At 35.0% G+C, this 17,761-nt stretch overlaps 1 protein-coding gene and 1 long non-coding RNA gene across 2 annotated transcripts in view; one reads left to right on the forward strand and one right to left on the reverse strand.

Moving 5' to 3' along the window:
* The window catches only part of BRCA2 (BRCA2 DNA repair associated), a 56,030-nt gene that overhangs the window by 1,673 nt on the left and 36,596 nt on the right, over positions 1–17,761 (forward strand). Inside the window, exons 3-11 of the mRNA XM_019749583.2 lie at positions 1,301–1,546; positions 6,588–6,696; positions 7,290–7,339; positions 7,430–7,470; positions 7,670–7,781; positions 8,522–8,571; positions 8,829–8,940; positions 9,818–10,921; positions 12,760–17,721. Of these exons, the coding sequence (XP_019605142.2) occupies positions 1,301–1,546; positions 6,588–6,696; positions 7,290–7,339; positions 7,430–7,470; positions 7,670–7,781; positions 8,522–8,571; positions 8,829–8,940; positions 9,818–10,921; positions 12,760–17,721 (6,786 nt within the window). The remainder of the gene's footprint in view (positions 1–1,300; positions 1,547–6,587; positions 6,697–7,289; positions 7,340–7,429; positions 7,471–7,669; positions 7,782–8,521; positions 8,572–8,828; positions 8,941–9,817; positions 10,922–12,759; positions 17,722–17,761) is intronic.
* Positions 1,553–17,629, reverse strand: LOC141571083 (uncharacterized). The gene is made up of 3 exons (XR_012495627.1): positions 17,526–17,629; positions 17,322–17,439; positions 1,553–1,670 (listed from the first exon to the last, which is right to left on the reverse strand). It is a non-coding gene; the product is annotated as an uncharacterized LOC141571083 (long non-coding RNA).

Genomic DNA, 17,761 nt, shown 5'->3' on the forward strand with positions numbered 1-17,761 from the left:
AAATTCTATCAGTCTTTCTTGCACTTTGAATACATATTTTATCTATATTGTAACATGCATTGATTATTTGGAAAATGCCTCTGTTCTGAATTACACAGATATTCCATATATTGACACATTGCATTAAACCATATTTAAAAAATCATATTTATTAGTACACTGATGAAAAGTCTTTTAAGATTGGGAGGATGTCAACCTCACAGAGGCTGGTAAAGTTTAACAAAAACCTAATTCTCGTTTGAAAGCTCACAATTTTTCATTGGCAATAAACTCTTATTTTCCCTGCAGTGACAGGCTCACTTCATTCATTTTTGAAAAAAAAGTCTCCTAAACCACCCAAGTCAGAATGCCCTCACTTGTCAGTCATTCTTGCTGGTAAAAATGGCTTTCCATAAAAATAGTGCTAATTCAGCTGACATCTCATCATATGAGTGTTTTTCTAGACAACTATTCTACTTAAATATGCAGAAATCCTTTATGTATACTTTCCATTTTGTCACAGAGAATATTCAAAAAGATGTGCTAAAGGGTTGGGCTTTAATAGAACTAATTTGTACCACTTCATCAAGAACATTTTAAGTTAAACTGGCTTTTTGTTTTTGTTTTTTGTTTTTTTACAAGTGAAAGGTGACAAAGAATACAGTGACTACTAATACAGTTTGTTGACAATGCCTTGACTCATGCAAAGGTGTCGTTAGTTTTCCCACCAGTGGTGCCGATGTCAACATTGTGAAAAAGACAAATGATGCCTTAGTATTATTATGAAAACAGTTTTGACCTTATGGACCTCCTGAAAGGGTCTTGGGGCCTTCCACCCAAATGGTCCACAGACCACATTTTGGTAACCACTACTCTTACGGGTGGGTAGAGCAAAGCAGAAGTTTTGTTATTCCTCTTTAATAGAGAATCTTTTTATTCCATTTTATTCATGAGTCTGCATGTTCCTTATACCTATGGATTTATCACATCCACTTGTGTAGTCTCTATAAACATTTGAATTGTGTCTGTGGAATTCATTCTTAGGATTTTGTTTCTGAATCATGAATATAGGAAAAAGAAAACTCTAGAAGAACTAATACAGCTAAGAGCTATCTCCATGTAGCTTTTGTAAACTTGTTGTACCTTACTACAGATTCATAAGAGAACGGACGAATGATCCTGTTTAATTGATATGCTTTAACAAGAGTCATCCACAGTAAAAAATCTCAAGTATCCTTTTCTTTATCATGATCTTTACTGGCTCAGGGCTTTTCCTGTGTCTCTGATTAAAACCAAGGTGGGGTTTTTATTTTTCTTACAGATTTAGGACCAATAAGCCTTAATTGGTTTGAAGAACTTTCTTCAGAAGTTCCACCCTATAATTCTGAAACTGCAGAAGAATCTGAATATAAAATCAGTTCTGAACCAAACCTATTTAAAACACCACAAAGGAAACCTTATCATCTATTGGCTTCAACTCCAGTAATATCCAAAGAACAAAGAGGTCTAACTCTGCCACTGTACCAGTCTCCTCTTAAAGAATTAGATAAAGACAGGTTAGATTTAGGTAAGTACTGTGATGCAGACTAGTGAAAAATGTGAATTCAGACAAACCTGTGTTCAGAATCCCAGCTCTGTCACTAGCTGTGTCATGTTGGTCACATCAATCTCTCTGGCCTCACTTTCCCCACCTAAAAATGGAGATGATGAAAATAATATCCGATAAGTTTGGATTGAATAAAATAATGTAAGTACTTAATAAATGCTCCTTTTTCTCCCACTTTTGATTAATACATCCTGCCTACTGAAACTTGCTAATTATATCATTCCTATACAAAAAAAACCTAGGACTTGTTTTGATGTTAATTAAACTGTATTTCTGGAGCCAATCATAAAGGACAAATTATTTTTATCAGTTTTCTATAAATGTCCTTTGATTTGGTAGCGGTTCCCCTATGTGTCAGCTATTTCCAATCAATCATGTAATAAGATTATGTATTCAGTCATTGAAATACTTATTACCTGCTTGAGTTAGTAACATCCTCTTCCTTTGGAATATTATCTCTAATAAGGGAAATTAACAGTACACAGATAACAAATAATCTAAGGTTGAATGTGATACATGTCAAAAGAACAGTACAATGAGTTGAGAAGAAAGCATAAATAGTATTGGAGGAATTTGGAAGTGATTCATTTGACTTAAATCCTGAAGGCTAGGTGAGATTCAGAAACTTGAAAATGGGATAGAGTAATAGTGTTCTATGCAGAGGGAAGAACATAAAGAAGAATATGTTAAGAGAATAGCAAATACAGATTGTTTGGAGTGTTGTGTCTGACAGGGACCAATAAACAACCTAAGACTAAAAAGAACAGATTAGAAGGAGGCATTGAGTGCCAGGCTAATGAAATTGAATTTATTTGATAGGTTATTGAGCAGAAAACTCACCTCCAAATTTGATCATGCTTCTTCCTGCTTCAAACCTTTGATTACCTCCCTCCCTTTTGCCCTCATAAAATCCAGATTCCTTAATATGATTGCAAGGTCCTTTATCATCTGGTCTCATTAACTCTTGCCTCATCTTGCCATAACCCCCCTCCCACCATCCTCAATTTACCGTTCATTCATACGGAATTTCTCTTTGAGACCACGGCTCTGGCTAATTGCACAGAACTTCTTCCTTTTTGTCTAGCTGACTTAGATTCATCTTTCAGTGCTCACTTCGGCAGTACATGTGCTAAAATAGATTCATCTTTCAGATCTTCATTTATCTTCTAGTGAAGAGATTTACATAAGCAATTATAGTGTGATAAATGCTGTGAAAGAAGAAATTAATGGTACTGGAAAATACTCGTACAAAGGAGATACGGTTAATAGGCGAAGATTTCCTTGTATGTTATTGGATGCTAAGTGACATACACACTGAGTATTCAGGAAATGTTTATAGAAAAATGAATATTTGTATTGCTTGAGAAAGCCTGTTGACAGCTGTCTTGGGTGATGTATTTTTCAAAATGTGATGCCTGGACCAATCAGAATCTCCTGAAGTGCTGACTGAAAGGGAAGATTGAAGATTGCAGGCCCTGATCTCAAGCTGTTCAATTAGAATCTGGGAATGGAGCCCATGAATGTACATTTTAAAGTAACTGGGTGATTCCTGTGAAAAGGGAAGATGGGCATGGAGGTCAGTGGGACATATGTGCCAAGTGATAGGGGCAAGTGCCTGAATTAGAGTAAAAGTGGACGTGGAAAGTGAAAACTATAGGACCCTGCAATGAACTAGGTATGGATAATTTGAAAGAAAGGATTAAATCACAGGTTTGGAGCCCGACTAAAGTTGAAATATAATGGTGACATTCATAGAAATTGTAAGCACTGGAGGAAATGGTTGGAGAAGGAAAAGATTTGAAAGGATGAGGAAAAAATTAGATTGCGTTTGGCCTGCAATTTGAGACAGTAATGGGATGTTAAGGTGGAGATGTCCTGAGGCTTTGGGAAATATAAGACTGAAAGAAAGAATACAGGCAGGAGAGAGAACTGTAGGAATTAACTAGGTATGTGTCTGGGAGGTGATAATCATCACGTGTGGTGAGAAAATTGATTCTGATGAGGCCTACGGGGTATTCAGCAGAGGAAGTGCCAAGGAGAACCCAGAAAAAGGAATCATCCATTCAACCACTATTCCGTGCTCACTGTGCCTGGCAACTTGCTAGGCATTAAGGATATAAACATGAGTAAGGTGACCTTTGACCTCTCGGACCTCAGTCTTTATGGGAGAAGATACATAAATAAATGTACTGGGATTGTAGGTGCTACAATGGGCATGTACCAAGTGCCACATAGTGGGCATCGTGCGGCAGCAATCTACCTACCGTCTGTCTTAATGCGGTCATGAAAAGCCCCCTCAACCAGTTTATGCCGAGTCCTGAGCCTTGATAGACTGCTAGTGTCAGTGTTTATTCTCTAATTGTAACCTGCTAGAATCGGCCGTCTTTAAGCCGGGGAGGATAGGGATGAATGACTCAGTCAGAGGCTGACTTCAAGGTTAGAGCGCATCAATAATCCTGTTGACTAGTCTCTTGAGACTTTTTGTTTTTAAGTTTACTTTAAATTCAGTATTGAAATGTAAGAGTAAGACTTAAGCTGTTTTTAAAGAGTTATCCCTAGCGTTCCATGAGGAAATGTGCTATTAATATTTCTGCTTCGCAGTAGTCCTTCCTTTTGTGTTCAAATCATGAGTTTATCTTACCATTATTCAGCTTATTTATGAGAGTCTCAAGTTTTGGGGGAAATGATTATTTGGGTATGGAGTTGTTTTTGCCTGGTTCATTTTTTTGCTTTTCATGTTTTACAGTTCGGTTTCTTTTTATTGCTGAGCCAATACTGACACTTTATTATTAACTAAAGTCCTTTGTTTACATTAGGGTTTCTTTGTATGGGGCTATGGATTTTGACAAATATATAATGTTGTGTGTCCACCATTACAGTATCATACAGAACAGATTTACTGAAAATCCCCCATGAGCTCTAATTCACTACCACCACCCCCAAACCCCGGGCAACCACTGATCTTTTTTACTGCCTAAAGTTTCATCTTTTCCAGAATGTCATATACCATGTTGAAATCATACAGTATATGTAGCCTTTTCAAGCTGGCCTCTTTCACTTAACAATGTAAGGTTCCTCCATGTCTTTTGATGGCTTGATAGCTCATTTCTTTTTATCACTGAGTGATGTTCTATTGTTTGGATGGACCAATTTGTTTATATACTCACCAACTGAAGGATGTCTCGTTGCTTCCAAGTTTTAGCAATTGTGAATAAAGGCTGCTATAAACCCCTATGCAGGTTTTTGTGTGGACCTAAGTTTTCAGCTCCTTGGGATAAATATCAAGGAGCATGATTGCTGGATAGTACGTTAGGATTATGTTTAGTTTTGTAACAACCTGCAAACTGTCTTCCAAAGTGTCTGAACCATTAGCATCTCCACCAGCAGTGAGTGAGAGTTCCTGTTGCTCCACGTCCTCGCCAGCATTTGGTGGATTCAGTGTTTTGGAGTTTAGTCATTCTAATAGGTGTATAGTGGTATCTCATGGTTTGGATTATTGTTTAAGTCCTTTTGTTTGTTTTTTCTTTTAGGGATCTTTGTTAAAGTGAACAGGGAAAGGTGAAATTTCAAAAAATAAGGTTAGCTACATTTTAATATCTTTAACTAAAACTCTCATTAGAGAAAGAGGTTGGATATTTTGTTGAATTGAGGTTTTTAAGTTACATGTCCATTTGGCTTGTTACCGATTTTGTCTATTCCCTGTTACTTGAGAAATGAGAATATAACACAGTGTTTTGTGTATGCTGCTACAAATCGTTTTCAGTTTGGTCTTTGCTTTATTTTAGTAACACTTATTACAGCTTATTTCCCCCAAAGCTTCTCTAAGTTAGAGGTCATAGGATCGATTAAAGCAACTATTTTTAAAAGCAGTTTTTAAGAATAATATAAATGCCTCAAGGTTCCAATTTGTAATACATAAAATAGGAATGTTGAAAAACTGTACATTGGAGTTGATAGAGCCACATACAGCTTTAAAAGCCCTGTCTGAGCATTCCACACCCTACCCAGAAAGCAGATGTGGTCAGCGAGAATAGCAGGAGTATGTGTTGCTGCCTACAACCCACTTTTCTACTCACTGCTAATTCATTCAGCCAGTATTGGTGGAGTAACTATAGCATATCAGGTAATTATTGTTGTTGCTGAGGATACAGTGATAAATAAGACGAGATGTCAACCTCAGGGAATTCACAGTCTAGTAGAGAAAACGGGACAACGTGTAATAAAACTGCAGGGAGCACATAGAGGGGCAGTCACTTAATCTCATTGTAGGGACCAGTAAAGTTTTCTGGAGGAGATAGTTTCCAAATGGCAGCCTGAACGAGGATGTTCCAGGTCAAGAGAAATAAAACGAGAGAGAAAGAAACAGTTTGTACACAGGCCTAGAGGGAAAGAGAGCATTCTTGCAGGATATGCAGGTGGTTGGGTACAACTGAAAAGTAAAGTGTGAAAAAATGTCATAGAAATTAAAACAACAGATTGTGAAGGTCTTGATACCGGGGAGTTTTGTTACAGAGTTTGAACTTCATTGTGAGAACAAGATCTTGAAAGGTTTTCAGCAGAAAAGTAATAGGGTCAGATTTGGTACCTTGGTAGGTTTTCAATAAAGGTCTTTTCCTTTACTCTGTTTCTCCATGATACTGTAGTAGTGTGACACTTAATAAAAGGACATATCACATTCGACTTTGTCTTCCACTTGTGCACATTTCAAAAAATTCCCCCTGCTATATTCTGAACTCCTTGAGGTTAAAACTGTATCTTGGTTGCATGACCCATGTGCCTTATGCATATTATTATATATGTTTACTATGGTTGTTATAGTAAGCATATAATAGGGGCAGACGTCCCTTTTGGGGAGGCTCAGCAAACTGAGAGCCAGTTCAGACTGAACTCCTCATCCGTTCTCCTTCCAGTACAGAAGACTTTTTGTTTTAAATACTTCCAGAGAATGAAAATTCACAGTCCAGAGCATACACATCCTCACTGAATTATTGTACTGTTCCAGGAAAGGATAGTACCAATAGTAAGCATAAAAGAAGTTGCACAATGAAGGCTAAAATGGATCAAGCAAATGATGTTACCAGCCCACCTCTAAATTCTTGTCTTAGTGAAAGGTATGATGGAGCTACTATATTAAAATGCTTAAACATTTTCCTTCATATGATAATTTGTTTTATAGAAATGCATCTAATGTTTACACAATATTTTGGCAGAGAGCCTGGTAGAGTAACTTATATTTTTAAAAATCTCCTTTTAGGCTGAGTTCTTTAATACAGTCATTTTTGCATTAGAAACATTTCTTTGTTTTTCTTACAATGTTGAATTCACTGGTTTTTCTGTATATTCTATGAAGTTTTTATGTAACAAAAATATTAATGATAAAAAAATTAATGATGAAAAACAATGCCCTTGTAATTATCAGTTTAAAATAAATTGTGTACTTTGAATCATTGGAGAGAATGTGATGCTATTATAGATTCACTTTATATAATTTTTAAATTCAAAATATACAGTTCCCACCAGCTGAAATTTGTAAGTACTTTATACATTACTTTCAACGGGCGTTATAATTGCAATTAATATGACATATGACTGAGAGTCCTTTTTTAATAAGATTAGTTGTTTTTTTTGCCATTTCTGTTTTCTCTTGAATCATGAGGGATTTGTTTTGTTTTGTTTTGTTTTGTTTTGTTTTGTTTTGTTTTAGCCCTGGTGTTCTGCGATGTATACATGTAACACCACAAAGAGAAAAGTCAGGTATGATTAAAAACAAGGCTTTTATTTTTTAAATGTTACAAATTTTAATAAAAATAAAACTTAGTAATTTTTTCCTTGTTTTACCTCCAGTGGTATGTGGATGTTTATTTCATACACCAAAGCTTCTGACGGTAAATATTCTGCCTACTTTATTGTGTAGTAATTGAGAATTTTACAACAGTGTCATACTTTTCCCTGGGATTTACAGATACGTACCTACAGTCCCACATAGGCATTCAGTAAATGATAAATGAAAAAAATAAGTGAATGAGAAAATATGTTTAATCATCAGTGCCTTTCTATGAAATAAACTATTTTCTTTATTACCAGGGTCAGACACCAAAACATATTTCTGAAAGTCTAGGAGCTGAGGTGGATCCTGATATGTCTTGGTCAAGTTCTTTGGCCACACCACCAACCCTCAGTGCTACTGTGCTTATAGGTAAGACTGTCAATGTGTATTTCATAAGGAGGTAGATGACGGTGATGAATTGCCATCTAAAATGCCTCTCTTGAAAAGAAAACATGAAAATATAATTAGATGGTAATTAGATTAGTCAATACTGTCCTTGATAAGTGTGTTAGTTCAGAGTAGTTTTATTCTATTTTGTGTAGATTAGGATAAATCACAAGTACATTAAGTAGTATTCTATAGGAGTCAAATTATATGCAAACCAGGATTTTTTTTTTTATTATTATTCTAGCTAAAATACATTCCATTTCCTTTAGCTAGAAATTTAACTTTATTCTTCAGTTGCTCAGATGAAATAATACAAATAAAAGCATGTTGAAAAGTAAGAAATGTTTAACATATGACATGCCTTTAGACTATACCATTATCTAAATAAATGCTAAAGTCTAAAAGCTTTAGCTTTTAAGTCATGACCTCACAGCTTTAGTTGATTCTCCAAGTCTTTGTGGACAATATTACATTAAAGTCAGGATCACTAAGTCATAATTTCTTACCACGTTATGATTGGTAGTAAGGAAGTGAATGTACCTTATTCACTATGTTGATTGACCTTTCTAATTACTCTACTTGGGTCAATTCATTTTGTTTCAGATGTATCATGTCATCCAATAGTGTATGTGTCTTTTCATGTCTGACAAAAAGAATACGTAAGTTTTTGCATTAACTTTAGTGTATGATGTATATGATACAGTATTGAATTTTTTTTCCAGTCAGAGATGAAGAAGCACGTGCAGCTGTATGTCCTAATGATACTACTGCTGTAAGTAAATATGATAAATTGATTATGCTGTTGCAGTTGCTTATAATTGTAGGATGCCGTGAAAAATTACTGATCTTGCATTTTTTCACTCCCTAATTTATAATTTATCTAAGCCTTTGAGAAAGTCTCTAAACCTGTTCCCATATGTGATTTACTCTGATTTCCTTTGAAACTCTGCTACCTATCTATGCAATAGTAAGTTGTATATATATATATAAAGAGACCCCATATGAGTAATTTTAAAATATAACTTGCAGATTTTGAAAAGCTATTTTTCTATCAATGATGAACATCTGAAGAAAAATAATTGGTTTATCCCTTCTGGGCTAGACAATGAAAACAAAAATCAAAGAGAAGCTAAAAGTCATGGTAAGTCCTTATGTTTAATTGAACTACTGTTTTTAACTGACATAATTGAAATATTGCTCCTCCTAAAGAGAAAACACATTGCTTCTCCTTTCTTGATGACTGAATACAGTATTGAGGGTACAAACTAACTTAATTTAGATGAAATGTTTAAATGTCATGCGAGATAACACTATTCAAGATGCTGCTGTGACACAAAAACAAAACCCATTACTCGAAACTTACAGATGAAGAATGAGACTTAATAATTAACAAAATGTGAAAGCCTAATTTTCTAATTAGAAAATAAATATGGTTTCAGATATATCAAAAATTACCTAATCGGGTCATGGGAATATTGCATTTTTCTTAGCATGTGTGTATGTCTGTATAAATGTGTAGGATTGCATATCTGGGGGGTGTGTGTGTGTGTGTGTGTGTGTGTAATCAGATTTTACTTTCAGTTGTAGGGCCACAAATTAATCTGGAACATCTGGTTTGATAAATTTTAGATGTTAGATTGTATATATGTGTGTGTGTGTGTGTGTGTGTGTGTGTGTGTATATGTATGTATATGTATATGTATATGTATATATATGTATATATATAGTAAGATTGGGTGAGTTTGTGTAGAGTTGGTAAAGAAACATGATTGGAGATTGGAGTATGAATAAAAGGCTTTCGGGACATTGGAGTCAGTCTTTATCAGAGAAACATGGGAAGGGTGGTGTGCCCCCCTCCCCCCAAAAAAACATCTAGCACTGAAGATAACCCTTTAAATGTTAAATTATGTGTAATTTAGTATATACTATTTCTATGAAAAAGGTTGTGAGAATACTATAAATTACATGGTTGTATTACAAAATGTTATTAAATATGCTACTGTTTTAAACTTTAACAGGATTGGAGAATTCATTTGGTAAAGTAAGTGGCTGCAAAGACCATTTTGGAAAGTCAATGCCAAATGTCCTAGAAGATGACATACATGAAAAAGTTGCCGATGTTTCTGGAGATAATTTTTCATTATGTATTTCTCAATATAAAACAAGAAATTTTCAAAAAATAAAAGCTGGCAAGACTAGGAAAAATATTTTTAATGAAACAAAAACCGATGAGTGTGAAGAAGCTAAAAAACAAATAAAAGAAAATAAACATTCATTTGTATCTGAAATGGAACCAAATGACAGTGATCCATTTGATTCAAATATAACAAATCAGAAGCCTTTTGGGAATGGAAGTGACATGATCTCCGAAGAAGTTGTAAACTCTTCAGCCTCTGAATGGTCTCAGCTAATCCTCTCAGGTCTAAATGGAACCCAGATGGAAGAAATACCCCTACTGCATATTTCTTCTTGTGACCAAAATAATTTAGAAAAAGATCTCATAGTCAAAGAGAAAGTACATACCGACTTCATTACTTTAGAAAGTTCTTTGTCACATATTTCAAGTGAACCAAAAACAGAGACGATACTAACTCAGGAAACAGTGGTAAATAAGAGAGATGACGGACAGTGTCTTGGATCTCATGAAGATTCCACTCTTGTGGAAAAGCACGCAGTACCTGAAACTTCCCTGATAGTTTCTCCACTTCAGGATATCAAAAAGTCTATATTCAGGATCAGAGAATCACCTGAAGAGACATCCAGTGCAATTTTCTCAAATAATGTAACTGATCCAAACTTTAAAGAAGAACCTGAAGCCTCTGCAAGTGGGTTGGAAATACATACTGTTTGCTCACAGAAAGAGAGTTCTTTATATGCAAGTTCAGTTGATAATGGAAGCTGGCCAGCCACTATCAAACACACTTCTGTAGCTTTGAAGAATACAAGTTTAATATCCTCTTTGAGAAAGAAAACTAAAAAGTTTATTTATCCTATAAATCATGAAACATCTTATCAAGGACTAAAAATGCAGAAAGACCAAGAATCAAAATTACCTAACTATTCAGCCCAATTTGAATCAGATTCTTTTGAAGCACCACCAACGGTTACAAATGCTGATTCAGGTACCTTTTTTTCTGTGTGTGGGAATAGTACATAGAGTTTTATGGATGGTGACAAGTTCTCTTATTTGAATATGTGAATCTCTTTCTTTAGTCTCTTTTGAAACATACTGCCTGCTTTCCTGCTGTAGTATATTTGGTTTTCTTGTGTAGTTTTTTAAAATCTCTGTATCTTGTACAGTTGACCATTAAACAATGCAGAGATGTTAAGGGCTCCGATCCCTGCGCAGCCAAAAATTCAAGTGTAACTTTTGACTACCCCAAAACTCAGTCATATCTGGATATCTGCTGGGCACTGGTTCCAGGACATCCCCCCACAATATCAAAATCCTTGGACACTCGAGTCCCTCTATATATAAAATGGCGTGGAACAATGCATGTGGTCAGCCCTCTGCATCTGCAGATTCAACAAACCATGGATTGAAAACAGTGTATTCTATCTGTGGTTGGGAATCTGCAGATGCAAAACCCCAGGATGTAGAGGGCCGACTGCGTATTTATTGAAAAGAATACAAATATAAGTGGATTCACTCAACTGAAACCCATGTTGTTCAAGGGTCAACTGTATTCAATATCAAGTGATGTCAACATACCTGACATCACCTTATATTGTTATTGTTTAGTTAGGCCTTTGATTATCAATGTTCAAATGTTCAAAATCATTTCATTCAAACTTGTTGAATCAGTTTGCATGGTATATGTATAATGATCACTCTTAAGACACAGCCTGTGATTTATAAGCATCAAGAGCCTGGCTACATACTTCCTGCTTTAATTTCCCAGTGTTTATTGTATACAAATTGGACATTTCTGTAAATGTGTTATGCTGTTGACTATGTATTTTCTCTAAAGCATGTAAAACAATCGAAAAAAAGAGCTAATTGCTAGCTAAGTTAAATATAAGCTAGTCCTAAATAAAGTAGTGATTTTCATCATTGTTAAATAATTTTCTCAAATATTTAGAGATTGCTTCGAGTTATTACTGTATCTCTGTGTGTCCAGAGTGTGCACAATGAAACTCATTTTTTATTTGAGCAACAGTTCATATCATCAGTAGCTAAATTCTATGTTAAAAGTGATTTTAGCTCCCTGTGAGAAGATTTTAGTGGGTTATAACATCTCAACAACTGATGGGTTTGGTGGAACTGGCATACAGAGGAACTGTTTGAGATTTCGGTTAATTTCCAGAGAAAAATGTTTAATGCTGTACGTATCAGTTAAAACCTAATATATAGTAGTGGTCACTGATGAAAGAAAATGAAATGAGTAATTTTGACTTATTAATAGGAAATTCAGAGGGCTTTTAAAATTAACTGAACAGAGCAGGTTAATTTACCTTTATAATTGAGATTAAGTCATCTTTCAGGCCCTTCATATGTAGAACCTGGTTTTAAAGGTTGATTTTTTTGTGTGTGTGTTTTCAATTTGAAAGACTGAATTAACTAATGGAAATGGTTAGTTTTCTAATTCCTTTCCTTTGCCTTGCTTTTTAACCTTCTATTACATCAATATTAGCAATGAATTTTTTCCAATTTTCTAATATAATTACTTTGAATTTTACTCATGGTAGCTAGCTGCTTTCTGAAACGACATACTAATTTTGATTGAGTCGATACATATTTAAAAAAAATACTAGGTCCTATTCATCTTTAGTTGGAAAATATAATAAATTCAAAATAAAGAATATCTAGAATTATTTCTGTTTTTAAACCTGACATTCACTTCTTCCTTTTCATGTAATTGTTTTAGAAAATAAGAATTTTAACTTGATAGAAAATATTTAGTGACTGTGATTGATGGTACTTTAATTTTATTTTGTCACTTTGTGTCTTTATGCTTAGGTTTATTACATTCTTCTGTCAAAAACAGCTGTTTACAGAATGATTCTGAAGAACCAACTTTGTCTTTAACCAGCTCTTTAAGAACAAATCTGAGACAATATTCCAGTAATGAAAGCAGTTCTTATAATAATAAAGTTATATGTCAGGATCTTGATTATAAAGAAGCAAAAGTTAATAAAGAAAAACTGCAGTCATTTATAACCACAGAAACTGATTATCTCTCATGCTTGCAGGAAAAACATTGTGAAGCTGACCCAAAAAGCCAAAGCGTTTCAGACATAAAAGAAAATGTCTTTCCTGCAATGCCACATTCAGAAGTACAATATAGTAGTGTTCACTTTCCATCCCAGGAAAGCTGTTTCTATAACCATGATAAGGCCAGTATTTTAACTCCCAGCTCCAAGGATCCTCCATCAAATCCAGTTGTGATTTTTAGAGGAAAAGAATCATATACAACATTAGAGAAACTAAAAGATAAGAATTGTGAAGCTGGTTTTGATTTAACCAAAAATATCACCATGGAAAAGAATCAAGAAATACGTGTTTTAAATGAAAATTCTAAAAAAGCTGAGTTGTTGTCACCTGAAAAATACGTAACTGTAGCATCATCTTCTGTTAAGGTACAATTCAACCAAAATACAAGTCTCACAGTAATCCAGAGAGATCAAGAAGAGACAACTTCAGTTCCAAAAATAACTATCAATTCAAACTCTGAAGAACTTTTCCAGGACAATGAGAATGATTTTGTCTTTGAAACAACTACTGAAACAAATATTCTTGTTTTAGAAAATACTAAGGAACTTCATGAGGCTAACCTCAGTTTTGTAAGAGGACCTATTCTAAAGAACTCTACCATCGTAGTAGGTACAGGTATCGATGACAAACAAGCTGTCAGAGTGTCCATTACAGAAGATTTTGATTCATCAACTATAGTCCGTGATCTTACAGAGAAGAACAGAAATAATGTAACACAGCAACTAAAAAGGACTCTAAGTGAAGATTCAAAATCAGACATCTCCTTGGATATAGATAAGAAATCAAATAGAAATAATAATTACATGGACAAATGGGCAGGACTCGCAGATCCCATTTCAAATCACAATTTTGGAAATGGCTTCAGAACAGCTTCTAATAAAGAGATAAAACTCTCTGAACACAACATTAAGAAAGGTAAACTGCTTTTCAAAGATATCGAAGAACATTTTTATACTGATTTAGCTTGTGTTGAAATTGTAAATACATCATCAGAAAATCAAAAGAAACTAAGAAAACCTCATGCACTTAATTCACAGTCAACTAACATTGTATCTGGGTGTGTACAAATTAGTACATTTGTTTCTAGTAGTGAAAATAGTCACACAACTCCTCCAACTGTATCTTTAAAGCAAGATTTTAGTTCAAACCAGAATTTAACACCTAGCCAAAAGGCAGAAATTACAGAACTTTCTACTATATTGGAAGAATCAGGAAGTCAGTTTGAATTTACACAGTTTCAAAAACCAAGCCACGTGATACAGAATAATCAATTTGAAATGCTTGAAAACCAGATTCCTGCCTTGAATACCACTTCTGAGGAATGGAAAGACATTGATCTTCATCTCAGAAATAATGCCCCAACTATCAGTCAGGTAGACAGCAGCAGGAAATTTGAAGGTAAGCAAAAGTTTGTTTGCTCGTTGAAAACCAACTGTAACAAAAGTGCTTCTGGATATTTAACAGATGAAAACGAACTGAAGTTTAGAGGCTTTTATTCTGCTCGTGGCACAAAACTGAATGTTTCTAGTGAAGCACTGCAAAAAGCTATGAAACTGTTCAGGGACATTGAGAATATTAGTGAGGAATATTCTGCAGAAGTAGATCCAAGAAGTTTCTCTTCAAGTAAATGTAATGATTCTGTTCTTTCATTGTTTAACCTAGAAAATTATAACAATGATACAAATTTAAATGAGAACAATAGTAAATGCCAACTAATACAACAAAATAATATTGAAATGACTACTGGCACGATTGTTGAAGAAAATACTGCAGATCACAAGAAAAACACAGAAAATGAAAATGACAAATATGCTGGTGCTGGTACAAATATTTGTAACTTAGGAGACTCTAATGGCAGTGATTCAAATAAAAATGATACTGTTTGTATCCCTAATACTGAAAATGTCTTGCAATGTGTTGATCAGCACAACATACATCTAAAATCATCTAGCCAGTTTATGAAGGAGGGAAACACTCGAGTCAAAGAAAGTGTGTCAGATTTAACATGTTTGGAAGTTGTGAAAGCTGAAGAAACATGTCTTGTTAATACCTCAAATAAACAAGAGTTGACTGCTAATAAGATGGGGCAAAACATAAAAGATTTTGACATTTTTGATATATCTTTTCAGACTGCAAGTGGGAAAAATATCAGCATCTCCAAAGATTCATTAAATAAAGTTGTATATTTCTTTAATCAAAAATGTGCAGAAGAAGAATTGAATAACTTTTCAGATGCCTTGAATTCTGAATTCCTTTCTGGAATAAATGTCAACAAAATAGACATTTCAAGTCATGAGGAAACAGATATGGTTAAAGAGAAAACATTGAAAGAAGGTGACCCAGTTGGTATTGAAAATCAATTACTGACTCTCCAACCAGAACCAGAATGTGAAATCAAAAAGATCAAAGAACCTACCATGTTGGGTTTTCATACAGCTAGTGGGAAAAAGGTGAAAATTGCAAAGGAATCTTTGGACAAAGTGAAAAATATTTTTGATGAAAAAAAGCAATATAATAATAGTAGAGCCACTGATTTTAGCCATCGAGGGGCAAAAATGTTAAAGGACAGAGAGGAATGTGAAGAAGGGCTTGAATTAGCATGTGAGACAGTTGAAATAACAACTGACCCAAAATACAAAGAAATGCAGAATTCTCTAGAGGAGAAAAAACTTGTTTCTAACAAGACTGCCATGCCACCCAAGCTCTCAAGTAATAATTTATGCAGACAAACTGATAATCTCCAAATGTCAAATAGTATCTCTCTTAAAATTAAAGTATGTGAAGCCGTAGAAAAAGAAACAGCAAAATGTCCTACAACTTGTTACGCAAATCAGTCCATTTGTTCAGTTGAAAATTCAGCATTGGCATTTTACACAAGATGTGGGAGAAAAATTTCTGTGAGTCAGGCTTCACTACTTGAAGCAAAAAAATGGCTTAGAGAAGGAGAATTGGATGATCAACCAGAAAAAATAAATGCTGCCAAGGTTGTATGTTTAAAAGAATATCCTGAGGATTATGTAGAAAATCCTTCATGTGGTAATTGCTCAAACACTGTCATAACTGACAATGGAAAAAATCATCTCTCTGAAAAACAAGATTCAAGTTATTTAAGTAGCAGTAGCATGTCTAACAGCTATTCATACTATTCTGATTTTTGTCATTGCAATGAGGTGTATAATAAATCAGAATCTCTCTCAAAAAATAAAGTTGGTAATTCCCGAATTGAGCCAGTAGTGAAGAATGTCAAAGACAGAAAAAACACTGGTTTTTCTGAAGTAATATCCACTATAAGAGAAGCAGATACATACCCGCAAACTGTAAATGACAGTATTTGTGTTCAGAAGTTTGTGACTAACTCTTCCCCGTGCAAAAATGAAAATGCAGCCATGGAAGTGACCGTGTCTGATTCCAGTAATTTTGAGGCAGGGCCACCTGCATTCAGTACAGCAAGTGGTCAAATGGTCAGCGTGTCACACGGAACAAAAGGGAGACAGAGGTTTACAGACAACTGCACTCAGGTTGTTAAGCAAAACACTGAGAGTAAATCAGGCACTGGCCAAACAAAAATTGTGGCAGGTTACCATAAGGCAGTGGATGCGTCGGAGGATATTTTTCCTAACCCCTCGGATAGTGAACATAGTATGTGTTCAAACAAGGTTTTTGCTGACATTCAAAGGGAGCATATTCTACAACACAGCCAAAGTATGTCCGGATCAGGAAAAGTTACTGAAGTATTACCTTGTCAGGTTAATTTGAAAGTTTCTGATGTATGTAAATTTCATACGGGGAAACTTCCCAAGTTGGTCTCTTCTACAAATGCTTGTGGTATTTTTAGCACAGCGAGTGGGAAGTCTATAGAAGTGTCAGATGCTGCATTACAAAAGGCTAGACAGGTATTTTCTAAGCTAGAAGAGAGTGCTGAGTTGCCCTTTTCCACAGTACCCTTTGAACAACAGTCAGAGAAGGTCACAAGAGAAGAAAATACTAAGACACGTACCCCGCAAAATGTACTATCATCTGCTTTCTCTGGATTTAGTACTGCAAGTGGAAAACAGGTTCCAGTTTCTGAAAGTGCCTTAAGCAGAGTTAAGGGGATGTTAGAGGAATTTGATTTCAGCAGAAGTGAATGTGGTCTTCACTGTTCACCTACATCCAGACAAGCTGTGTCAAAAATACTTCCTCTCTCCTGTATTGATAAGAGAGCCCCAGAACACTCCGTAAACTCCCAAATGGAAAAAGCCTACAATAAAGAACTTAAATTATCGAATAACTGTAACAGTGAAATTGGTTCTTCAGATAATACTCACTCTGTTGAAGTATCTCCATGTCTCTCTCAGTTTAAGCGAGACAAACAGCAGTTGGTATCAGGAGGCAAAACACCACTTACTGAGAACAGTCATCTTTTGGGGAAAGAACAAGCTTTACCTAAAAACATAAAAATGGAAATTGGGAAAACTGAAATGTTTCCTATTCTTCCCGTGAGAACAAATATAGAAATTTGTTCTACTTACTCCAAAGACCCAGAAAACTATTTTGAAACAGAAGCAGTAGAGATTGCCAAAGCTTTTATGGAAGATGATGAGCTGACGGATTCTGATCTGCTGAGTCATCCCGAACCTTCTCTCCTTCCGTGCCAAAACAATGAGAGAACAGTTTTGTTAAATTCAAGAACCCAGAAAAGAAGAGGAGAAGCATTTGTCTCAGTTGGTAAGTGTCCGTGTTTTCATTTTGGTTTGCCAATCATGTT

The sequence above is a fragment of the Rhinolophus sinicus genome, linkage group LG04, assembly GCF_036562045.2.
Source record: "Rhinolophus sinicus isolate RSC01 linkage group LG04, ASM3656204v1, whole genome shotgun sequence".
Lineage (NCBI taxonomy): Eukaryota > Metazoa > Chordata > Mammalia > Chiroptera > Rhinolophidae > Rhinolophus > Rhinolophus sinicus.